We start from the raw sequence: 23,570 nt of genomic DNA, 5'->3' as shown, positions 1-23,570 counted from the left end.
CTCTACCATTACAGAATAATAATAATACAACTAAAAAAAACTATCTAACACTACCAACAATTTCACCAAGGTGACAGTTTGCCGAAACACAGTATATATATTTACAGTATTATTTTTACAGTAGTACAAGTGATGGGTTCGAAACGCTACTTTGCAGAATAGAGCTGCTTTGCGATGTAAGAAGTGGAACTAATGGTCTGCAATGCCCACATTCGGTTGAAGATGTAACATTTTCATAGAACATTGAATGCAAATGTTAAAGATCTGACACTACCAACAATTTCACCCAGGTCCCTAACTGAGCAGTTCACCGGTTTGAATATATTAAATGCAAATGTTACGTTCATATCAATCTGCAGCAATTATGCAGCAGTTCTGAGTGTATTTTACTTACTATTATACTGAACTCTCATAATTTACATTCTCTAAAAAAAAAATAGATTTCCTCGAACATTCGTCATAGCGTCATTTCCGGTGGAACATTCCAGTCAGCGGATCTATCCCAGGCTTTAAAAAGCGAAGCGGTGAATCATTGTGGCACTCAACTGACCAATTGACTGACAAATAACCAAAACAAAAGCGAATTGGTACATTGTACATTAATTAAAAAAAATATAATTTTAAAAGAAGAAGTGGCATATACACTTTGTCTGTTGCAAAGTTGCAATCTAGAACTTTCAATCATTTACACAATTCAGCATCACCTAACAGTTCCTTCAAGGTAAGTCACTCACGGTTGACATTTACTATGCCTATAATAAGGAAGAAAATCACAATTTGTCGTGCTAACGTGATAAGTCCTACTGTGATATTTGTATTGCATCCACTGGAGAAAAAAACACATGTGACGCACTTAAAATATTTTTAATCTTCTCTTGTAAAATGGTGTTACATCGTCACAATATTAGTCTGTGGATTGGCTCCAATAATTGGCAATGCTATATGGCAATGTGAAAGTTGTGGGTGTCTCATTTAGGCTTTTAAAGGCTGACATCCATTGTGTAGTCGCGTATGACTCCGAAGGAATTGATAGTGCGTATTTGATGAACCGTAAATTCGCCATTCACATAATAAACACGGATGCATCTTACATTGGATGTTTTGATGGGTTATTAGTAGGTTATAGTGATGACAACTGCTGAGTGAAAGCATATAAATGATAATATTAAAAATCCCAGTATGGTGGACATACTATACTGCATTTATGATCATTCCAAAACATTTTTGAAATTCAGTTAAATTGATTGTAACGATAAATGTTATTTTAAGTGAAACTAAAATAAAGCAATCATTGGTTGTGTTTCAGGTTTGGTGCTGTGGATAGACCCAAGACAATCATGATAATGCTGACTCCCTCTTCTGGTAGGTCCTGCTTACTTCTGTCCCTGCATCTGATGCTGAGAAAAACTCACACACAACGGTGGCTTATCAGAGTCATATTCTATTTGTGTTGTCTGGGCTGGGCTGTTCAACACAGTTTAGGAGGTAGGGGTGGGGGACAATCTAGAAGTTTCAGACAAAGCCAACCATTAGGATTTTTTTAAAGAGCAGTTATGAAGTAGGGAATGGGAAACATGTTTTCAGGACAGCTCTGAGTCACTAGTATCATAAGTTACTAATAGACAACCTTGTTGTAAAACACATATTCAATCACTAATCCCCCCCAAAATATATAACTGGTTATCAGCCATCATGTGTAATAGATGTTTTATTCTGATGTTTCTTCAAATGTTGTCATCAAAGTACTTAATTTCACACCACATCCTGCTCCCAATTCCACCCCCAAAAAGAAAGAAGTCAGAAACCGAAGACAGTCCTGCATTCAGTCTGCTCTGATAGTAACGGTCCAAAGTCCACTACCCATAACTTTGCAGTTGTAAAATGTTTTTTTTTTTATCTCCAAGACTGTTACAATGTAATAGTGTTACACAAGCAGGGTTCCCATCATGCATCACTATCAGTACGCAGTAGTCTAGAGAATGAGACAGGCTTAGAGATGGGATCATGAGGAGTCAGGAGCCTCCCTCACCTGTCTTTGTTGTGTAGTAAGACAGGATTGACTGCCTGGAGCAATAGATTGTTTAGGATTATTTTTGCCACACCACTGTGGTGTTTCATATAAATATTTAAAAGTCAATGATTTAATCTCAGTATTTCTAAATGTTTTGATAGCAAACTACAGACAGCTCCGTCTTGCTGAGGCTCTTGTCTCCCACAGTCCGTATCATTGAAAGCTACGACATGAGCTTTCTTTGCGCTTGGTTATTTAGCAAAATGATTTGTCATGGGAACAGTGCACCTTCCCCAAATCATTGAAATATTCCATTCAGCTGACATCTGGGTAAATTCTGCCTCCAAAATATTAATTTGTGTCCACCATTGTAATGTGACAGTAGAGGTTAGACAGTTAGGCAGTGCCTCTGTGTTTCTTAACACAGTCAAGGGTGAGAACAGAATGAGATAAATGCATGTTTTTTTTTTAAAGAGATTGTTTAGGTTAGCTTGTCAAAGTCCAGGTCATAGTTTATGTAAAATGTAAATCAAGAATTAACAGCATGCTATCTAGTAAAGTATATAAATAAGTTATTGTTGGCTTTGTGCTGTGTCTCATACACTGTTTTCTTTCAGATGAAGAGTCTCTTGAACTCGCCTGGCTTTGGATTCACAGGAAGTTCAGTGTGCAAAACAGAATAGTAGGAACATGACTTTAACCCTTTTCACACATAGGAGTTAGTGAGTTTAAAAGGGGTTACTATTGTAGAATTGGAGAACAGATTTAAATGTTATCTTTGATGTATGTGTCTGTTGTTTTCTGAGACACTGTGACACTGTTGGTTACTTTAATTGTATTTTATACTTATACATTTTACACTTACTAGAGGAGACACAAAACACAAACAAGACTTTATTTCTCGTCTTTGGAAGCCCTTACAGGTTTTCGATTTGCGGGGGCTTTGATGAGACACTCAATCTTGCTGAGTAAGATGCCCTATGAAGCTATGAGGCCTTGGTTCTATGGCACAGATATCCAAACTGTACCTCAATCCATATGATATGTTGAATTGTTATTCTCTTACTGATATTAGTTACTCTTTTATTACAGGAATGTAATTAGGATGTAGTTGCATGAAACATCACTTAACAATTCACACTGAACAAGCATGCCAAGACAGTTCTGAATATTGTTTATAGTTCAGAAATTGAGTATCTGTATTGTAAAGGAGAATGGTAGAGTAAGTCTCATTTATTATTTTCAACAACAAGACATGATGGTTGCTGTCATGTCCCTCATTTCTATTACTGGCCAATGGGTTAAGTCAGCCCAAAGGCCAGATGGTTCAACAGCCTAGTAGTTTACGGCATAACACTGTCTGCTTGTGTTAGACAAACAATACCCATATTCGATGTTGAAAGTTAGATTTTTCCTGTAGACAATTCGTTGCCTATGGTTGACCCTTGATGAATGCCATTCGATCAATACACATTGATTTAAAGCACACCATTTAGATATACATGTCCAAATATACAGCATCCATAGAACTGTATATATACACATCTGTCATTACTGTTTGGTCCATTTCAAAGGTCATGATAACTGAATTGAATCATGCCAGGGTCGACCGTTATCCACTGCTCATGACTTATAGTAACAAATTATATTAAATTGCGCAGTTTTAATCGGATACTTGGATCATAAGCTTTTTCGTAAGGTGGGTCCACAAGTACACTGGTTGGTAAGTGTTGCTACTTTTTATCAGCTAAATGAAGCAATTTGGTTGCTTAGCTTTTACTCTAATATATATCATTTTGTAAATATCATATACCACACTGAATGCTGCAGTTACTGTAAAAAGTAAGGCTTCTATTTCATTTTGTCTGTCTTTCACTTGCTTTGCTGTTCATATCACTTAAGCATCTTGAGAAGACACATAAATAGCAATGGTAACTCAGGCACAGTCAGCTGAAGAAGTCAGTGAAGCTGCAGATGACCGGCTCCAGTTCGGCCCTCAGATCCTAGGCCTAGTGTTTCTGCAGACCACCTCAGACCAGCAGGTTAGAAGACCACCATAGACCACTACCTAATAGCTCCCGTCGTCTGGTCTCAGGTTTTTCCCAGCGTGTCAGCAAGCTCTTCCTGACCGAGCAGGCCAGAGGGATCAAGATCAAGGAGTTTGCTCGTAAAAATGCAGCCAATGCTCTTTCGGTGATGAACATGCTCATGGGCATGAGCTCTATCCTTTGCAGTTTGAATGGGTGAGTGAACTCAATCACATGCATGTAGGCACAAGTAGTTGCAAATCCCATTTTTGCATTGTTGTGGTTTTGTGTGTCCTGCAGATGGCTGATTTGTTGCTTTCATTCAAACCAATACATTTGTGTGGTATATTGCAAGTTGACATACAGTACACAGACATTCTACCAGAAAGATGGATTAGGTTGAGGAAAAAAGGGATAATGCTTGATTTTAACTTTTGAACCCCATTCCTCAGCCATCAAATTGTGTCCTTAGTATATCACAGTTCAAATTCAGTTGACCATGTAGGAATTTGTAATGAAAACGTTTTTTTCTCTGAATGCTGACAGTAAATGATTTGCTACAAGCACAAACATTGCACTTGTTTTTTCCAGCCACCATTACGCTGCATGTTGGCTGGTTCTGATTGGCTACCTGCTGGATTTGGCAGATGGAGCCGTTGCCAGACGACTAGATGCATGTTCTGCTCTGGGTGAGTGTGTCAGAGCCCCTGCCAGAGACAAACTAAGGATAGTACTGCACACTGCTCAATACTAACTCCAGCTGTATGGAGTGGTCAGATTGACTGTGTGTGTGTGTATGTATATATTTATATATGCACTTTTGTATGTGTATATATGTATATATGCATTTTTGTATGTATATATATATATATATATATTGAAGAAGTCCCTTTTGTACCATATTGCTGTGGAAGTACCAAGTCAATGAACTCGGTTGCCAAATAAAAGTTCAAGACAAAATCAAAGTATTTATTACAGATCTGTAATACAGAGGTGTCTGATACACTCAAGCTGAGCTTCTCTGAAGACTGGATAATGAATACAGGACTGAAGGGCCGTAAAATAGCATCAAATTATGGGAGGTGCTACTCTCACTAAGAACATCAGGGGGGGGTAATCAACATAACCTTCGCTAGCAGGAGAAGACACCGTATTCAAGGTGCTAGCTCCTAGAAAATGGCGTTGACTTTCCTATTATTTTCCTTGTTTAAAGTTGCATGGTATTATACACGTTGGTAACATTTTGACCTTTGACCTACACTAGTGTCATAGAAATGTCCTTGTCAAATGTTTCAAATAACAAACTATGGCTATGCAGAAATAAGCAAGCTTTAGCAAACAGCATAATGACAGTTTATCAGTGATATAAGCAGCATAATTCATAAATGGGCATATTTCTCTCCTGAATGAGTTTATATAACGGGGTGTAGATCATCCTGTTTTATTCAGAACATTCAAAACAGTATAAAAGTAATATATTCATCATTATTTACTTAATTCTTATTTGTTACTTGATCAGTGGTTAATGATAGACCTCTTCACTATACATATGTATGTATAGTATATACATATATATACTATATACAAACTTCTACGATATAAAGAATAGTGTAAAAAGTGCTTCCTCCTGAGGGCCTTGCATGGACCAGGGTTGTGATCATGTGGAAAATGTACACCAACAGTATATACTGTACAACACAGAATGAGTGCATAAAGCAGATATGGAAAATGTGTGCCACCAAAGCATGTTTTCGAAAATACATCCTCTACAGAAGAAAGGCACAGGTGGCACTATCTGTACGTGCAGAAAGTCCATCTAGCTCAGCTGCCTGAAATAGCTTTTAGGTTCCCCCACAATGCCTTGTCACCCGGATGCTTCAGGGCTTTGTGCTCCGACAGGGTTTTTCTGCATGACTTCGCAGGTGGGGGTGTTGTACCCCCTCGTTTGTGTCAATTGTGAACACTTTCTGATTAAGCATTCTAATTCCAGGGATCAGGCTCCAATTGTCTGTTTTATCCTGATGCTCTGGGGTCCCAGCATATCTGACATTTCTAAAATTGTTGACCCTGAGTGGTGGAATTCCATCTTGTTCATTTGAGCTGTGGTCAGAATGGCCTCATGCTCATGACTGGCTGAAAACATACTCCCTTTTCTAGGGAGATAAAGAGAACACAGCTATTGGGAATGTTGTTTACAGGGGAAACTGTCAACCTGTTAAGCTGACACAGAAATGTTTTACTGCAGACATCCCATTTAGGTGTAAGCTCACACACACACCCATCCACAAACACAACATCATATGTGACTGGGAAGCTTCTTTAACATCACTATCATGTAACAGTCATGACAGCTGTGAAATACCATTAAATACATTAAATCACGCCCCCCCAAAAATTGTAGGATAAAATTGCCTAAATCAGTCTGACCAAAGGTCACCAGTTTGTACAAGTACCCTGCAGGTACCCTTCAGTACCCTGAAGATTGATCCTGAAAATCTTGGTTGAGATTATGGCTGGCTGCAGGTATATAGCGGAAAAGGCCTTGCCAGACCCCAGAATATGTTGAAAGGACCAGCACGTCTCTGTGCCACCATTTTCACAGTGTTCTTCCTTAGAGTCTGCAGGTAGAATGCAATTCAACTAGAATTCATTCGTATTGGGAATGCAGTTCAGGTATAGGATAGCTACCCCATGGCCCACTAGATATGCAGTTTCATATGCAAAAACCTTACAGCAGTATTCAAATTGTTTATTCCACAGTCCATGGATAAGATCTCACCTGGAAGGGAAAAGTGTTTGGAGACAAGTGGAAAGAGATATGCATACATGGAGTTGTTTCTTTCTGGACTCCAGAAATGAATCAGTGACTATTTGATGTGACACAGAGACACAGTGGGACAGGCGACCAGCACGTTCTGAGAGGGATGTGTTTGGGACACGTGGGTGGAGCACTTGCCATTTCTCTACAATCCTGGGCCTGAAGTCATAATACTAGAGAATTTTTATGACTGTTGGACTGCAAACTGGGTCAAAAATGTGTCTTTTAGTCCAACATAGGAATACTAAACAAACGATCATCAAAAAGATCATACAAATGTTTCATTTGAATGTAAGTGTAGACAGTATAGATTTCTTTCTATGCATGAAAATATGTCAATGATATAGTTATACATTCATAATAAATGTATATTCATGGAACATAAATTAATTTATATGAGCGTAAGAAGAAGAAAAAGAGAGGCTCTTGCAAATTGACTGTTTATCCATTGATTTGTTGTAACGTTAAAGCCTGCAGGCATGTGCTAAACAAGGCAGGAGAAGCATAGATGCAGTTGATAAATATTTGGCTGTTTCAACAAGAACAAAAAACAGAAGACTAATTCGTGGAGGATAACTGTTAGGGTTAGGAATAATAGAGGTAGAATATTAACAGTCCATTTATCGTTTGGGTTCCCCCCTTCCATCCTGCCCTTTCTAAAGTTAAGTGTTTGGAGCTTCAGACTCGACCTCATCTAACGTTATTCTCATCTGCAGGACATTCTGAGTGAGATGGAATATGGGTTCAATCTCAGGTTTTGCTTTTGTACTTTTATTAAAATTCCTAAACAATTGGAAATGGCATCAAGAGCAAAAGACTCAAGGCATTTTGCCTGCATTCTGGCTCAAGACAACCACAGATATTCCTAGACATAAGTATAACACTTGATTTGAATGTAATTCAGAGCCACATTTTTCTATACTGTATAATCACTGTTTCTACCTGTTTGCTCAGGTGCTAAACTGGATGATTTTGCTGATTTCACCACGTTTGGCATTGCCACCTCATTGCTCCTGAGAACCCCTGCCCTGATGGACAACATCCTGTCTATGTGCTACGTCTTGTCTGTGTTTGTCCGCATCTGCTTCTTCAGCAGTGGTAAGATCAGGGAATACTGCATTTACGTATAGCTTTTGCTGTAAATACATAAATAAGTTTTCCTAGCTGGAGATTCATTTAACTGCCCTTATTAAGCTTCCCTGTGTGTGTGTGTGTGTGTGTGTGTGTGTGTGTGTGGTGTGTGTGTTCATGTTGGTGTACAGGGATTCCCTTCATGTACCGTGGCCTGCCCTGTATCTACTCCTCTGCCATGTTGGCCTGCCTTTCCCTGCTGACTGGAGGGAACATGGCTGTGCTCAGACTAACAGCAATTCCCATGATTATCTTCATGGTCAGCCAGAACTTCTACCCTCATGACAGGGTGCTGGAATCCCAGGCCTGGAAGAAGGCCATCTATGCTGGAGGTAACTGGCACTGGCACCTGTGGGTTAGAAATAGATGTTTATACCCAGATTGCTTCCTATGTTTGAAGTTACATTCTATAAATGAATGTTTCTGAAAGCCATGCATAAGTATATAAGATTTAAAGGGTTTTCTTATCTTGTTTTCTTTCTTTGTAGGCATTGTCATGGTTTTCTGCTCCTCCTTCCCCCCTGCCTGTGTCTACTACCTGCTGTGGTCAGTGTCCTACATTTTGTTTCCAACATCTCTTTGGAGCCACAAGGTGTAGGTGGATTGTGTGGACACATTCCAGACTCACAGTAGGCTCCCTCACGGCCCGTCCGGGTGAACTAAAGCTTCCAGACAGGCTGCCTACTGCCACAAAGGATCCAAACCGAATGCGCTCAGCTCACCCCAATAGCAGACCACTGCAGTCTTTCACCTTGTTTGTTTTGAGGTGATGAGTAAAATATGTATGAATTGATTAGTTAGTGAGATAGATAATTAATAAATTTTATTTTAATGTTTGTAAGCATTATTACTTTAATGAAGCGTTGATTTCGGAACTCTTTGGGGCTATATGGGTTACTACCCATTTGGTCAATGTTCATCAAAAACGGTATTTGTGATGAATGCGTACTGTTTTTAATGTTTCATCCAATCTATACCTAATACTGTCATTGGGAGTCGAGCTGTGCCTAAACAGTCTACTGATTGTGGTTGATATATTTTTTTTCATAATGTTTCGTAATTTTTTAGATTGGATTACGGTTTATTGTTTTGTGTCCAGTTTTAGATTGCCATTGAGAAACCTACTCAAACCTGTATCCACAGCTAAAAACAGGCATAACCAAGTTTTCCAGTGTATCAGTGGCACTCTCACAAAACCTTGTCTTTCTCAGGAGAGCATAATGTTTATATGGGAACAAATTCATTGTGTAGAACTGAACACAGCCTTGTTTTTTGGAATGAAGAACAAGCATCCCTGGCAGTTCTGGACAGGACACGTCTGCTCTCCTGCACCTACAGTCACATGGTTTTAGAAACCTTTGTTTTTTTATGCTTTAATTGGCTGGCATTTCTTTTGACTCATTTATATCAATGTTGGAATTTGTAAGGTATGGTGAGCAGAATCTTATAACTGGACAACGTTTTTCATATAAAATCCATATACACAGAACTCTTGCACAGTCATTGTAAACACAATATGATTTTGTGTGAAGATTTAAGATTGAGCTTCTTTTGAGTATTTTCCAAAATTTGAAAAGTTTGTGTATCCCCTAAATATGGCATTGTAACTGGCATCTGGCATTGCACCCTTAATTCAAACACTATCCCTATTTAGAAGGAAGAGCTTTCAAATCAGTCAGAACTATGGTTGGTATCTCCATGTGTTGGTAACATGCGGATGAGAACATGGGCATTGATGTTTGAGAGATGCATGGGAGTGATCCCAGAGGAACTGACGTGGACACCTGTCTCTCAGTATGCTCATCCACTCCATCTAAAACTTGGTCATGTTTGAATCTAACGGTCTTCTTCTAACATTTATTTTGACTAACAATTGAGACTGGGGTTGGATGCATTTTCTGTCCATGATATTTTATTATCATCGTTGTGCACTTTGATTCTGTTTTAAGAGACTTTGCACATTCCTTAAGACATGTTTGTATGTCATAATCACATCCTAAGATCATTTTGTTTCAAGTGATGCAGTGTGGGCAGTTTACATCTGAATGGTGAAAGTGTAACAGTACATGACATCTAACCTTAACAGCACCTTTGTCTGAGGAAATTATTGTTTTTGACCAATTTGGTTAAACATAAACTTTCATCACTTCAGCATGAAGGGTGATGTTCAGAGTAATGATGGTACCTCCCTTCCACCTCTAGGTATTTAGATAGTTAATGAAACATTCTTTCAAGGAACTTGTGTTCTTTTTCTAAGAATGTCTGAGGACCTGTGAGTTGTGGTGACAAACAGTATGGCTGTATTTGTGTCTGGCTTCACCTTTCCAGATAAAGGTTTGTTGACATCACATCCAGTGTAATGAGAAAAAACAGTAAAGTTTGAGCACTGACTAAAGGCCAGTTTTGCATATTGTACTCAAGCAATGCTTTCCAGAGTTTCTGCATCTGGTTCTTCTATTCCCCATCATAGCCACAGTAATGCATGCCTAGTGTTGGTGTATTAGAAATGCAACAGAACTATACACACCCAATATCAAACACGTCTGAAGACCACCTGTATTTTTTATTCGTAATGTTTTGACATTAAAAAAGAGGTGAAACAATTGTGTGCCATTGTGTGAATCCATTGTTTGAACTACATTGACTAATTTGATTTAGTCACACTTGTCAGTTTACACGCATGTATCAGTTTACTACTGCAAAAATCATCTGCCAGGTCCTCGATACTCATGAGAAAATGCCTGCCTTCTTCCTGTACTCAAAGGTGTCCAAGCCCTCTGTTGAGTGAAGGGCCTTGGTCCCAGCCAGGTATGTGTAGGACTCAAGTAGTTTTATGATGGCAGAGAATGCAGGGCGGTCCTTGAAGTTCCACATCCAGCAGTACTTCATAAGGTCATACCTGAAATCCATTTTAACAGGATGCGTATAGAACTGGGACACTGTACATTTTGGCATGTGCTTTGAATTGTTGTAAAGTCTGTCATGTACTTACAGAGGTACTCCACATGATTCTGGCCTTTTCATTCTGTAGTGTTTCTGGAGCTGAGGGAGCACGGCGAGAGGCTCCAGCTCAGGGAAGGGCGCAGAGCCTGTCAGAGGAGGAGAAATAACACAGCTCTGGTCATAGTCACACAAATGCTGACTGTTGTGACTGACATGAGTTGGGGACGAATCGGACGATACAGTACCCAAGGTGATCATTTCATACAGTAAGATTCCAAAGGACCATCTGAAGAGAAGCAGAAGAAAAATGACAAAAAACCAGATCAAAATGTGACAAAAAACGAGGTCTATACTTTGTCTAATTAATCTAACGTTTTTTAAGTCCATTTCTAGCTTTTCAAGTTCACGCCCCAGCATACACGTCACTCCTGTCGGTGGTGGGCAGCTTCAGAATCCTCTCAGGGGCTTGCCACTTCAGAGGCACCTTCTCTGCTTGCTCCTTTGTCACGGTGTCCTTCTGACGGCTGCTGAACGCCAAGCCCAACCCAGACACCCTCGCGGAGAGCCCTGGGCCAATAAGGATGTTTCTGGCAGCGACATCACCATGCAACAGCCTATGCTCTGATAGCAGATAGTCCTAAGAGAAGACATTGGGTGAGACATATGTGGTCGTCCTAACTGTACTCTGCCACAGTAGGGATTCGATCATCAATCCAAACGCCTCTATTGTAATCACTTACCAGGCCAGTTGCAACTTGTTTTGCGATCAGAAACACTGATTTCTCAGAGAAATGTTGCAAGCTATCCCCCGCTTCAGAATCACTCTGGAAAGCATGAACATTCCTTATATTGTTAATTCCATATCAGACAAAAAAAAACAGACACTATGTCTGTATCTGATCCAGTACTGACTATGTATCTCTCTTACATTCCTAATCGCCCAGAGGAAGTGCAGCAGGTTCCCTGGACTGCAGGTCTCCAGGACCATGTACATGGGCAGACGGAGGCATTGGCAGAACAGCATCCGGACCACGTTGTCATGCTTACATACTGTGGCATGGAACCGGACCCACTCCACAAACTGTCTGGCTTCACCCTGGTTGGAACTATCTAGAGAGCATGATTTGAATTATAGATTTTGAAAAAGATATCCTCATTTGTGTCACGCCTATGAGTGTCTAGACCTGAGAAAAGTCTGGAACTGAGCAACTGTATGTGAGTGAAAATGGAGTCCTGTAATGCACCTCTCAGTGTTTTCACCACCACAGGGGTGGGCGTGGCTTCCCTCCTCAGGGACGCTCGACAGATGGGTCCATAGCGGCCAGACTGCCAGAACTCCAGCCCCTCTAGGGTACAATCTCCAGGGATCTCCCACAGACACACCGCATCCTGAGAACTCAGAGGAGGCCTCACCATTGTCCCGTTTATGGAAATACATTCCTGATCTGTAAAACACACTAGTCCATCAGTTGGCATGTGGAAATAATGTTTTATGTAAAGATAAATTAATCTGATCAAAAAACAACAGCAGGGGCATCTCTCTCTCTCTCGAGTGTGTTTCCTGGAGATATTTCAAACAATTCTGACAACATTGTTTCATTTCTTACTATTGACATCATGGCCATGGCTGGAGGTCAGCCTACTGCCTGGGGAAAGGGTCTTCCGGAGGAGATTGATCAGTATCAGAACAAGAACTCCAACAGTGCTGAGAGACAGCAGGGCAGGTATGACGATTACAGCCAGCAGACCTGAACTCTCTTCATCTAAAACAAACATGCAGAGTCAAGAGAAGAAAGATTCAAGTCACTTTGATGTCTTCAGGCACGTGCTTACCAGGCTAAGAACACACCCTACATGCTATGACTATAATTGGTTGAAATCAGGATATAGGCCCTAGTCACTATTTTGTCTCAAAGACTATATTAAAAAATACAGACTTACAGCAGAGAGGGTCTGAGGTGTTATTGCATGAAGCCATCTGCACATCCATAGAAGACAGCTGCTGGGTCTCAGCATGGCTCACATAAAAAGGGAGAGGGAAGCTATCAGGATCATGCCACTAGATGTCTGTGGATTTTACTGAACGGTGAAACATTTTTACAGCATGGAAAGTTAGGCCTTGTCACACATTCAAGTATACGCCTTTATTATAGTTCAAAACCTGATCTGATGTGAATTAAGGCTTCACTAACTTCGTAGAAGTTCCAATGCGTAATGCATTAAAGGTTGTCCCCCTTAAAAATACACCTGCTGACCTGTTAATGATTATCTAATTAATATGTTGAATCATCTTATATGCTCTTCAGGGTAGCCTTCTTATCAACCACGAAAAGAAAGTTAAGGTAAACGGGTGCCCTTACCAGACAGATGTCACAAGTTAATAAAGAGTTTCAATAATTCTCTCAATGACATCGAGCTATCAACTGCTTTGCCAAAATGTCTGGCTGAACGGGTGAGTGTGGAGGCTGTCAAGTTGACAGAGAGTTAATCATTAACAACGGGGGACATTTGAAGTTCGTCAGGCTACATAACATTTCAAATGTCTTTTACTGTTTATTATTTTGAGACATGACATTGTACATGCATACTCGCGTGTTATCATGGGGGAGATAAAAGTGGAAAACAAGGCTAGTGAAATTTTTGTCTCAAGACAGCCACATGTTTTGACAGTAGATGGAGGTATTTGACAAATTGGTCAGCGAGACTGCAATGCGCTAGTGTCCTTCACCACAAGGTAACATACCGAGGTGAAGGTAGTTTCATATTCGACATTCGGGTAACGCTGGTTTGCAGCGTCGTGTTAGGGACCGTGTTTAAACTACCCATACAATTTTGAAAAATGATGACCTTTATAATATTTGTATGAATATAAAACCTCAAACGGACACCAGAGTATTCTAACAATGTCTGGTATACTTCCACCGCCTTTATTTTTTCAAATAAGTTTCAAACAAAATGATAGAAAATCACCATGAAAATTGATTAATCCTCGCGAATCGTTTTTCGTACGTTTTGTGTCTAGTTAATAATAATAACAACTAGTTATTTTGCTTATCGTTTGAGGATAGCTTATTGTATCTTATTGTAAAAAGGACGTTACTTTAGGTAGCCTATTTGATGTAGAATCAAATGACAACGGCGTTCATGTTACTTTTAATAGTAGGCTAACGGAAAGTGGAAGACGTTGTGATCTTATGATTCAGGCATCTACGCTCAGTACGCCTACGCTAGTTCTAACTCTACCCATCACAAAATGTATGTCTTTAATGTATGTGGTTGTTTAATTAGGTAGGCTAAATTAAATGAAATCATAGGCCTACGGGCTGTGACTTCAAAACAAGTGGCAGACATGCGCAGTTTCCAAAAATGGCAAGAAAGCCGATTAAGGTGTTTACATGCATCAAAGAATCGAATGATTGGACAAAATCCAGATGTCTTTATCGGGTGATGAATACGCCGATTAAGACTAACCCGACTTTAGAAATCAGATAAAGGCGTTTACATGATCAGTTTAATAATCACATTATTGCCATTATCTGGTTATGATTGGCGTATTGGTGTGCATGTAAACGCACTCATTTTGTTTGAAACTTAATTGCAAAAGTCTGTGGAAGTATACCAGACATTATTAAAATACCCTGGTGTCCGTTTGAGGTTTTATATTCATAAAAATATTATAAAAGTCATATTTTTTCAAAATGGTATGGGTAGTTTTTACTCGGTCCCTAAATTGTCGCTGCAAAGTAGCATTCTCTGGTAGCGTCTTTCGAATGAGAGACTAATGTCGAATATGAAACTAACTTCACCTTGTTGTTACAATAAGGATCGAGTTACCAACATCAGATTTGATTTGTTTGTTGTTGAATCATTAATTGGATGTCTTTATGCTACTGCCAATTTGAGATACCGGCACAAGCACCACGGTATTAACCGTGTCCAAGGAACTTAAGAAAGAATACATCTTGAGAAACTAATTTGGTATCAGTGGTTGTTGGAGCAATTTTTTTTAAATGTGTCTCAACAAAACTTTTTCCAATATTAGCCTTAGCCTACCAACCTTATTTGTGTGTCAGAATGGTGTGTGATGAGATGTGTGTGTAGTACTGGTTTATTTAAACCACAAGAGGGCACAGCCGTTTAAAGAAAAGGCATTACTACATGGGACGTCATAGCTATGCTAGAGCGCGCGCTGAACGAGCTGACAGAAGAATAGGAGCAAGTTCCCAGCAGCAGTCAGCACAGTAGGCTTGAAGTGAACCCGGCGAAATACTCCGTGGACAGGTATCCGGTGTTAGGCAGTTTCCAGGGAATAGGCCTACGTCGTATCTGATGTCACCTCGAAGTGTAAGAACAGGTGCGCTGAACTAAGTTCTAATGGCCAAGCAGTGCAGTTCGGGTGGCTCAAGAATCGGTAGTGGATTTACGCAACAGTTTGAACCACTTTGAAGACGAATAGCGAAATATTACATATTGCGCGTTGCTTAAATTGGTCAGTTTATATGTTGGTTTCTGCCGTTACCTGATACTACTACTCCAAATCCGTGACTTTCAACCGACTGAATTTAGATTTAGACTGTGCGAAGACTAACTGTAGCTTGGATCGGGCGAGTTCTATAGTCGGCTATAGTAAATAGACTACTGCAGAGGACATGCTGGTCTGAAAACATTAGTAGGCTACTGTGTGGAACGGGCTGTTGAAGGATTCTATTAACACTAGCAACCCCACGATACCATTTCTCCTTCTCCGACAACACAGACGCAGAAGGTCTTGCATAGCTGACAGGTTGATAATTCAATCAAAAGGCAAAAACAACTGATCAATTTGAAGGGACGATAGACTGCTATGGAATATAACACAAGTAGTAGGTTGCCTCATCTCAGCTTCAGCATATTTGTACAGTTTCTATCTGCATGACTGTGTGAAGCTTGTCTTGTTATATCAACAAACCCCAGGACTTCTCTTAAGGCTTGCAAGAGACATTCATCATGTCCAAAACGTTGAAAAAGAAAAAGCACTGGTCCGGCAAAGTACAAGAGTGTGACGTTTCGTGGGGAAATGCCGGTGAGTTTGGCACCGTTGTGGAAGTAGGGGGTGGTGCCGAACTCGGAGAATTCCCGTACCTGGGCCAGGTGATTGCGGATGCGATGGTTTGTCACGCAGGAAGATTTCCTTGCACCGGGGACGTGCTCCTCGAGGTGAACGGCACCCCAGTCAGCGGGCTGACCAACAGAGACACCCTCGCTGTCATCCGCCACTTCAGAGAGCCCATTCGCCTAAAGACTGTGAAACCAGGTATGCAATGTGTCAATATCAAACAAAGGTTACTGCCTGATACCAGCCTTGTAAGTGTAAACCCCAGTGTTTTTGTCTTCAGTTGTATGATATTCTGTATGACGTCACAACCTGGAGAGGTAGGCTCTATATGACGGTTATCAGGCAGAGGTTTTTGAAACCCTGCAGGGCCAACAGGGCTGCCTACCAACCACACTGAGGCTGGCTCACTGTCAGAAGCATGTTTGATGGGTTTCGAAAACCCTTATCTACATGTCAGATCGAGTGTGTGTGTACTGTGCATCGTTTGTTTGCCCTGGGCAGGACAGCCAGGGTCATGGCAGGGTTAGGTTGACTGGGCTCACTTGAGAGGAGCCTGATAGGAAGGGATGAAACAACCAGTACTTGTGAACGTGCTGCCTCCTCGCACCCAGCTGAGCCCCTAGCCTCCAAGATGAAGGATCAGGTGTGTGTGTAGGGCGTGAGTGTGTGAACAGTTAAAGGCACAGAGCATGTGCTGTGTGTTACACGAACATATCCTTGTATTCTCCGAGTTAGCCACCTTTTTGTATGGCACTATCTGACAGATAAGGACGCAACGCAGCACTGCGGAAACACTGCCGATTCTTGTAGTCGCTCAGATAACATGGGCATGTCTTGAGCTTGTCGGCAGACAGCTTTATGAATCTTGTGAGTAATCCTACAAGTAATGACTTGGGTACACAGATGCTGTCCACTGTCTGACTGTAATCCCATGGTCTCTCTCCTGTTGTTCTACATGCGCCACAGGACATCTTCTCCATGTCATTTGCACTAATCTGTGCAAGGCTACTGGCCTAAAGCATAGGCCTATCAGATAAATCAGTATGTGTGTGTGTGTGTGTGTGTGTGTGTGTGTGAAGGCGTGTAGAATACTTCCAAATGGCCAGTCATTTTAAATCTCTGTTACTGATTGATTTCCATCTGTGACAATCTGTTATAGTCTTCTATTAGATTGAGTAATACTAGGCTTATAAAATGTGGTCCAGATGCACAAAGGTCCTCCTGCCAGTTATAGGCAGACCGATCTAGATGTAGATATAAACAGGAAGGAATTGGAGCCGGGTAGAATGGCAACGTCATTTCTCTTTGTAGTCGGGCAACACTGCAGAGAATTTCAGCACAAAAGTTCCCATTTAAATGTTTCATGGACATGCTCCCATTTCCAGGCCTAGTGTGTGAGATGTTTAGACATGTCTGCAGAGGGACGTAGTCTGTTAATGGTGCTGGTCATGCCGCCTTGAGGTGAGTCCAAGTTGAATTGATTCAATGTCTTTGAATCCCCAGGTTGCTGCCCTCCTTCGCGCTGGGCTGAAGTGTACTCACCAGAGTCCCTGGCTGGTGTTGGTCCTCCCACAGAAACAGACTGTTTCAAAACATGTATTGATCCTTTCTCATACACACGCCCCCCTTCCATTTGTAGTGCTATTCTTGTCAGAGGTTCTGCTTGCTTGGAAGAGGCAGGGGTGATTGCTTCCAGAATTAATTCCCAGTTACAGTCAGCAATGTGGCTTCTTTATCGATAGACGCTTCCCAGATTTTCCACCCATATTCATCACTGTTGTGTGATAATCTCATTTACATGACACCGGCAGCTCTAACCAGACGTGTAGGACGTGCTTGTTGTACTTGATGTGGATGGAGGGCGGCAGGTTCTGACCTCAGGCTGGCTGGCTGTGGGGTTGACACCTGTGGATCTAACCATAGGCTCTGGATGAATGCTCTGGATCTCTAGGTGTGTGTATCTCAGAGTCCCTCCCAACCAGCCTATCATGTTTAATTCATCCATTCATCCATCATTGATGGGACCTCCATACTAAGAAGGGGTGGCGGACCGCCTTCCAGGATCAAATGTTAGGAGGCTGGCATAGCCCTGAGCGACAACACTAAGTCTGGGGTTGGGGTGAAGGGGAGGGAAAGGCCTGAGTCTACCAGGTGTTTGCTTCAGGGACGCCCTCTGTGTATTGTGGTTGCCATGGCACCACAGGCCATCTGTTGTGTGTGTGTGTGTGTGTGTAGAGGGGCTCAGGAAGAGAACAGGCAGCCTAACTACTGTTGCTGCTAAAAGTCAGAAGACCAAATGAGTCCACGCCAGTATGGGAAGTTTACCTGTGTGATGTTGAGCACAAAACTGTCAAATACATGACACCAGTTTACCTTAAGTGTTTTGCATGGTCGATAAATGTAGCCCTTAAGAGCTTCTCTGATACCAGTTGATTCACAATAGAATGTTTTTTTTTGTGTCCTGTAGACGTGTCTGACTATGACTAAGTACTTAATTTGATTAGATGTTCTACGAAGTAAATAGTCTTGTTAATGTGCAAGTCCTCCGTAAGCGCTTACTTTGTTTCTGTTCACTTGCATTCAGCAATCATATTTTCTTCCCCTCACTTTCATGGTTCATTGCAATATTGTTTTTCCCTTTTTCTATGTGTTCTTTTTATCTTCACTTCTCAACCACTCATTCACCTCCCACTGCATTCTTTTCCCTCCCTCCCTCCCTCCCTCCCTCCCTCCCTCCCTCCCTCCCTCCCTCCCTCCCTCCCTCCCTCCCTCCCTCCCTCCCTCCCTCCCTCCCTCCCTCCCTCCCTCCCTCCCTCCCTCCCTCCCTCCCTCCCTCCCTCCCTCCCTCCCACACTGCATCCCACACTGCATCCTAGCCTCTTATTACATTATTGTAGGTAATTTTGTAACAGGAAATCTCTCTGCTGATGTGCAGTTCCGCAGCTGTGTTTTTGTATTTGGAGGGAGGAACGCTGATTAAAAACACCTAAATTACCTCAAAGTGTCGCCCAGAGAAGCTGAGAGAGCGTGAGAGACCTGACCTCTGAACACCGTTGCCTCCACATGGGAACAGCAGTGTACAGTACAGAGCCAAGCCTCTCTCACCTGCAGACCTGAGAGCTCCTCAGAGCTCTACATCTGGACTGGAGACTCATGTTGCGACTGTTCCCCTGGCTCTCGAGCAGCACAAACAGGAGCCCACAAGGACTCAAGCTTGAAGGATGAAGGATCGGAGCCCCACCCGAGGTCCCTTGAGCAGCCTGGAGTAGAGAGATGTGGAGGGGGAGTACCATTGATTACTGGTGTTCTAGCCCCGGGGCAGCTTGTTGTCATCTAATTAGAGCTAATGGATAGTAGTCCAGTCAGCACTCTGCTGTGAGGCCAGAACAACAGCACAGCCCTCGTCCACTCCCCCCAGCCCAGGGAGACAGGCCTCTGAATGGAGGGTTGTCTGGAACTGTGTAATCTCAGGCTATCACACTGGGCTGGGCGCACTACTGAGAGATAATAAAAGTGGCAGTAAAATGGAATTGCTGTCAATGTTTCGAGGTACTTATAGCCATCCATTAAGAAAAGTGAATGATGGTAACCCCCAGTAGTTGTTAATTTTCCTCCCTATGATAGATTTCTTACTACAAAAAAAGACCAGGCTTTGTATTTAACTGCCTTTATCAGCCCTGACACTGATGTGTTAGTGGGTTAAAGTGTGTGAACCAGTTAACCATTCACTACCTCTAACCCCCGATAGAATGGTTGGTGGGGGGGTGTTTTCATGTTGGTCGGGGGGAGAGTGGGGGATGGGGGGGCAGGGGGGGGGGGGGGTTAGCACAGCCCTGCTATACAACAGTACAACACTGAATCAAATCCAAAGCACTAATGCAAATCTTACAGTTTACTACAACTCAGTAAATAACTCCTGCTGTTGTCCTCAGCCTCGTAAGCGGTGCTGTGTTTGCGCGTGTTTGCAGCAGCAGCATGGCTGCGTCGCTCTCCTGTGTGTCCCCACTTTGCCGCCCTGCTGTTTATGTGTTCAGCTATCATCAAAACAGGTTTGCACACGCATGGTGCAACAGTCCCTGAGAAAATAAAATGGAATAAAAGTGTTTTCTTTTTCTGTGTGAGAGCTTCAAGAACGGCCCCCTGGCTGTGTCAGGGGGTGCCTGCGGTGGACCAGTCATCTAGCTGAGCTGTCACTCAGGTGGAGGAGGAGGAGGAGGCTGGGTCGCACTGCCAGGCTGCCTCTCGCAGAGACGCTGCACTGGACCCTATAGGAATCTGACATCTAAGGTCAAAGTAGAGTCCTTCCTCAGGTCTTTGAACACTGGCGTTACAGTTGTAACTAAGAAGGAGTGGCGGACCACGGGGATCATGTATCCTCAGCATGGAGTGGGTGCGCAGTTGTTCTGAGTTGTTGTATGATGCGCGGTTGATTCGCTGAAAACCCGTTTGCTGCTACTAAAGGCATGTTGCTGGTGTTATTATTGGCTTTTGTTCTCCACTCAGCAATGAATCAATAAGCAGAAGGAACTTCTCTTGATCCTTATTATATGCATTTGTGTGTGCGTGTGTGTTCCTGCATGTGTGTTCCTGCGTGTGTGTTCCTGCGTGTGTGTTCCTGCGTTGGTGCGTGCCCAGGTCCATGTGGGAGGATCTCACTCCACCTGACGATCCACCCAGCCATCAGCCTCTCCCACTGGCTGCTCTCCAGGCTCATTCCCAACCCTGTCACACTCCTCCGCCCTCTATCCCTCTATCCCTCCCTCCACCCCGCCCGTCCGCCAGCCCGTCAACAGGGAGCGAGCGAGCGAGCGAACGGATGGGTGCGCTGAGGCCCCAGACAGCAGCAGCTGCTGTGAATACTAAAGCCTCCCTCTCTCCCTATCTTCCCCTGCTCCAATCCCTATCTCGTTCTCCCGCTCTCGCACAGCCCTCTCTTTCTGCGGCACTCGCTCCCCGCCCTCCCTTCGCCCTCCCTTCGCCCTCCCTTCGCCCTCCCTTCGCCCTCCCTTCGCCCTCCCTTCGCCCTCCCTTCGCCCTCCCTCCCCCGCTCGCACACGTCCCTCCATCCCCCCAGTCCCACTCTCCTCCACTGCTCCACTCCTCTGAAGGAGAGAGACACTTGGAGCTCCCCTCCTAGGAGAGGAGGAGAGGGGAGGAGTACGAGGAGAGGACCCAGGGCCAGTCTGGTGGCCCAACACTTGTCACAGCCATCCGAGCGGCGTGGCGTTTGAATTCCTCTGCCATTTGCATGTCAGAGGAGGAGCCTTAACGACGAGTGACGAGCCGCTGTCGGGAGAGCATCTCTCAGAGAGAGGGAGTGACACGGGCGTCCGAAGGGCCCGGCTGTTTACCCCGGCTTCGTTGTCAACACTGCCGTCATCTTGGCGTCTGTGATTAGGAATCCTCCTGCAACAATAATGACTTTTTAATGGGAATGTGTGCAGTCTCGCTGGCTGTGTGTGCGTGTGTGTGTGTGAGAGAGAGAGAGAGAGAGAGAGAGAGAGAGAGGAGGCCTGGCATGTTTCAAAGCAGATGAGAGATGTGAGACTGCTGATTCACCAGGGCTGAGCCCTCCGCTGGCTCGCAGAGATCTCACTGTGTGACGCATGTCTCCAGACACACACCTGCAGTGATGGAGGAGCTTGGAACACATAACACACACACACACACACACACTCCCATACATACATATATATATACGTGCAGCTTCAGAGAGCTCAGGCACTCCTCTCCTCAGCCCGCCTCCTAATTGGCTCCCACCAGTAAGGCGTCATTGCTGTTGTTTATTCCCCCCGAGATAAGATGAGGTCAGCGTCTAAATGATGCATATAAATAACACAGGCCAGTGCCTAGCGAGCAGCTCTCCTCTGTCACAGCGACCATTAGACGCCAGCGCCGGGCTACAGCTATAGTCAAGTCAATAGCCTGGCAGTGCAGCTGTTATTGCAAAGGAGCCAGGGAGACATGTTCACCCCGCCCCCCCTCCCCTCCCCTTCATTCCTGAACGTTATTGTTCTGCGGCAGAGTGACCCCTGTCAATCCACCCCCCCCCCCCTCCCGATAAGCTGGCTCCTTTCTGCTGACTCGCTGCCGTTAGAGGCAGGAGGCAGAGCGGCTGTCGGGGGCACATGGAGCTGAGGAGACGTCGAGGCTGCAGAGTAAGGAACGGACCCACCCTCTCGTCAGGGCCGGTGGAGCGCAGACGAATCAACAGAAACGCCTCGTTCTGGGTTCCTATTTATGGGAGGCGGAGCGAAGCGGGCACCCTGGGGCAGGGGGGGTGGGGGAGGGCGGGGGGGGGGTGAGAGATAGTGTGACTAGAGATGTCCAGGAAGGGGGGTAGGGGAGGAAGAGAGGATGTTCCAAAGAGCAAGGAGGCAGATATTGATGGAGGCTTAGCTCTGTTGATCGCTCCCTGGCATGCAGGCTGAACGCTGCTTGTGCACGGAGCATTCTGTCCCACAGTGAGCTCGACGCCCCGACTCGGCCACCGGCCGGAGAGACGCCCTGCATGGTGCAGAGTCTGTATGACCAGCAGAGAGAAGACAGGCAGCTGGAATCTCAGCCCTGAACATGAGTGAGGAGATACCGAGCCTCTGAAAGAGAAACCGGGATTAAAGAGTGGGATCCGAAACACATACTGGGAGTGGAAGGGGACAGGGAGGATAGAAGATTGAGGGAAAGTGGGAAGGAGAGCAATAGGTAGAGGACTGTGACGAATGTGGTACTGCTGCTGTGAGAGCGCTGAGGAGCCTCATTCTGCGGGCCTGGTGTTCATTTGGAGAACCTTCTCCTTTTATTCCTCCCCTCTGGGTCTGCACTGCAGCATGGGAGAACAGAAACAGTTGGCTCCCTCCAATCTTAATGTCTGCAAATAACCTCATCCCAGCCCTCCTTCTGAGCTGCCTGCCTGTGTGTGTGTGTGTGTGTGTGTGTGTGTGTGTGTGTGTGCATGCATAAGAATGAGAAATTAGGCCAGAGATGGGGATAGTTCTCTGGTTCCAGTGGCCTTTTGAGGAGGAATGCAATCACGAAGACAGGATTTGGGTTTTTCAAGCCACCGGCTGGCTTTATTATGCTGACCAGTCTCACTCTCTCTTTCGCTCTCTTTCTTTCTCTCTCCCTTTCTCCTGCACCTTTCTTTGTGCGTGTCTCTCATTCTGGGCCTGTTTTCATGTCAACAGAAGCTGCTAGACGTTCTGTGACATTACAGGTGTGGGATCTGGCGTATTGTCGTCGCTCCTTTGTATTCTTTCATTCACTCCTTCTTTTGTGTCTCTGGGTTTGCTTGAAAGGTGGATATTAGCCCACAGCTAATATCCACAGTTTGTGTGTGTGTGTGTGCACTGTGTGTTTTCTCTCTGAAGATAAAACAGCAGACCAGGACAATGGGTTAGGTGTCAGTCTTGCCATGTCAGACTGGTGCCGTGCCAGCTCTCTGACACCTCCATCCACGGCCTCTGTGCCAGCTCTGCCCACTCAGCTGCTTGGCAATGGAACGCCACCAGGGAGATTCGATTAAGCCTCTCTGATGGTGACCATGGC

General features: G+C 43.8%; 3 protein-coding genes across 7 annotated transcripts in view; 2 read left to right on the top strand and 1 right to left on the bottom strand.

The window, feature by feature from the left end:
- Positions 1 to 481: 481 nt before the first annotated feature.
- tmem269 (transmembrane protein 269) lies at positions 482 to 10,591 on the top strand. 2 transcript variants are annotated; one of them, XM_047039752.1, is made up of 7 exons: positions 482 to 721; positions 1,307 to 1,362; positions 4,107 to 4,254; positions 4,630 to 4,727; positions 7,811 to 7,954; positions 8,119 to 8,319; positions 8,476 to 10,591. In XM_047039752.1, exons 2-7 carry the CDS (start codon positions 1,338 to 1,340, stop codon positions 8,583 to 8,585), a joined length of 726 nt encoding a protein of 241 aa, XP_046895708.1. In that variant the 5' UTR covers positions 482 to 721; positions 1,307 to 1,337; the 3' UTR covers positions 8,586 to 10,591. The 2 variants fall into 2 exon arrangements, with proteins under 2 accessions (XP_046895708.1, XP_046895709.1); XM_047039753.1 differs by having other exon boundaries at positions 483 to 721; positions 2,629 to 4,254.
- Positions 9,345 to 13,766, bottom strand: si:ch73-206d17.1 (tyrosine-protein kinase STYK1). Of its 3 annotated transcripts, none has more exons than XM_047039751.1 (9): positions 12,872 to 13,766; positions 12,538 to 12,693; positions 12,175 to 12,375; positions 11,859 to 12,040; positions 11,671 to 11,754; positions 11,350 to 11,567; positions 11,176 to 11,216; positions 10,980 to 11,076; positions 9,345 to 10,886 (listed from the first exon to the last, which is right to left on the bottom strand). In XM_047039751.1, the coding sequence occupies exons 1-9, from the start codon at positions 12,918 to 12,920 to the stop codon at positions 10,715 to 10,717; spliced, it is 1,200 nt and encodes a 399-aa protein (XP_046895707.1). In that variant the 5' UTR covers positions 12,921 to 13,766; the 3' UTR covers positions 9,345 to 10,714. The 3 variants fall into 3 exon arrangements, with proteins under 3 accessions (XP_046895707.1, XP_046895706.1, XP_046895705.1); XM_047039750.1 differs by having other exon boundaries at positions 10,980 to 11,216; positions 12,872 to 12,948; positions 13,291 to 13,766; XM_047039749.1 differs by having other exon boundaries at positions 10,980 to 11,216.
- A 916-nt stretch (positions 13,767 to 14,682) lies between these two features.
- The window catches only part of magi3a (membrane associated guanylate kinase, WW and PDZ domain containing 3a), an 88,922-nt gene continuing 80,034 nt past the window's right edge, over positions 14,683 to 23,570 (top strand). For both annotated transcript variants that reach the window (XM_047039758.1, XM_047039757.1), the window contains exon 1: positions 14,683 to 16,223. In XM_047039758.1, coding sequence (XP_046895714.1) covers positions 15,917 to 16,223 — 307 coding nt within the window. In that variant the 5' untranslated portion in view covers positions 14,683 to 15,916. The remainder of the gene's footprint in view (positions 16,224 to 23,570) is intronic.

The sequence above is a fragment of the Hypomesus transpacificus genome, chromosome 18 (assembly GCF_021917145.1).
Source record: "Hypomesus transpacificus isolate Combined female chromosome 18, fHypTra1, whole genome shotgun sequence".
Classification (NCBI taxonomy): Eukaryota; Metazoa; Chordata; class Actinopteri; order Osmeriformes; family Osmeridae; genus Hypomesus; species Hypomesus transpacificus.
This window is presented reverse-complemented; position numbering and strand designations above follow the sequence as displayed.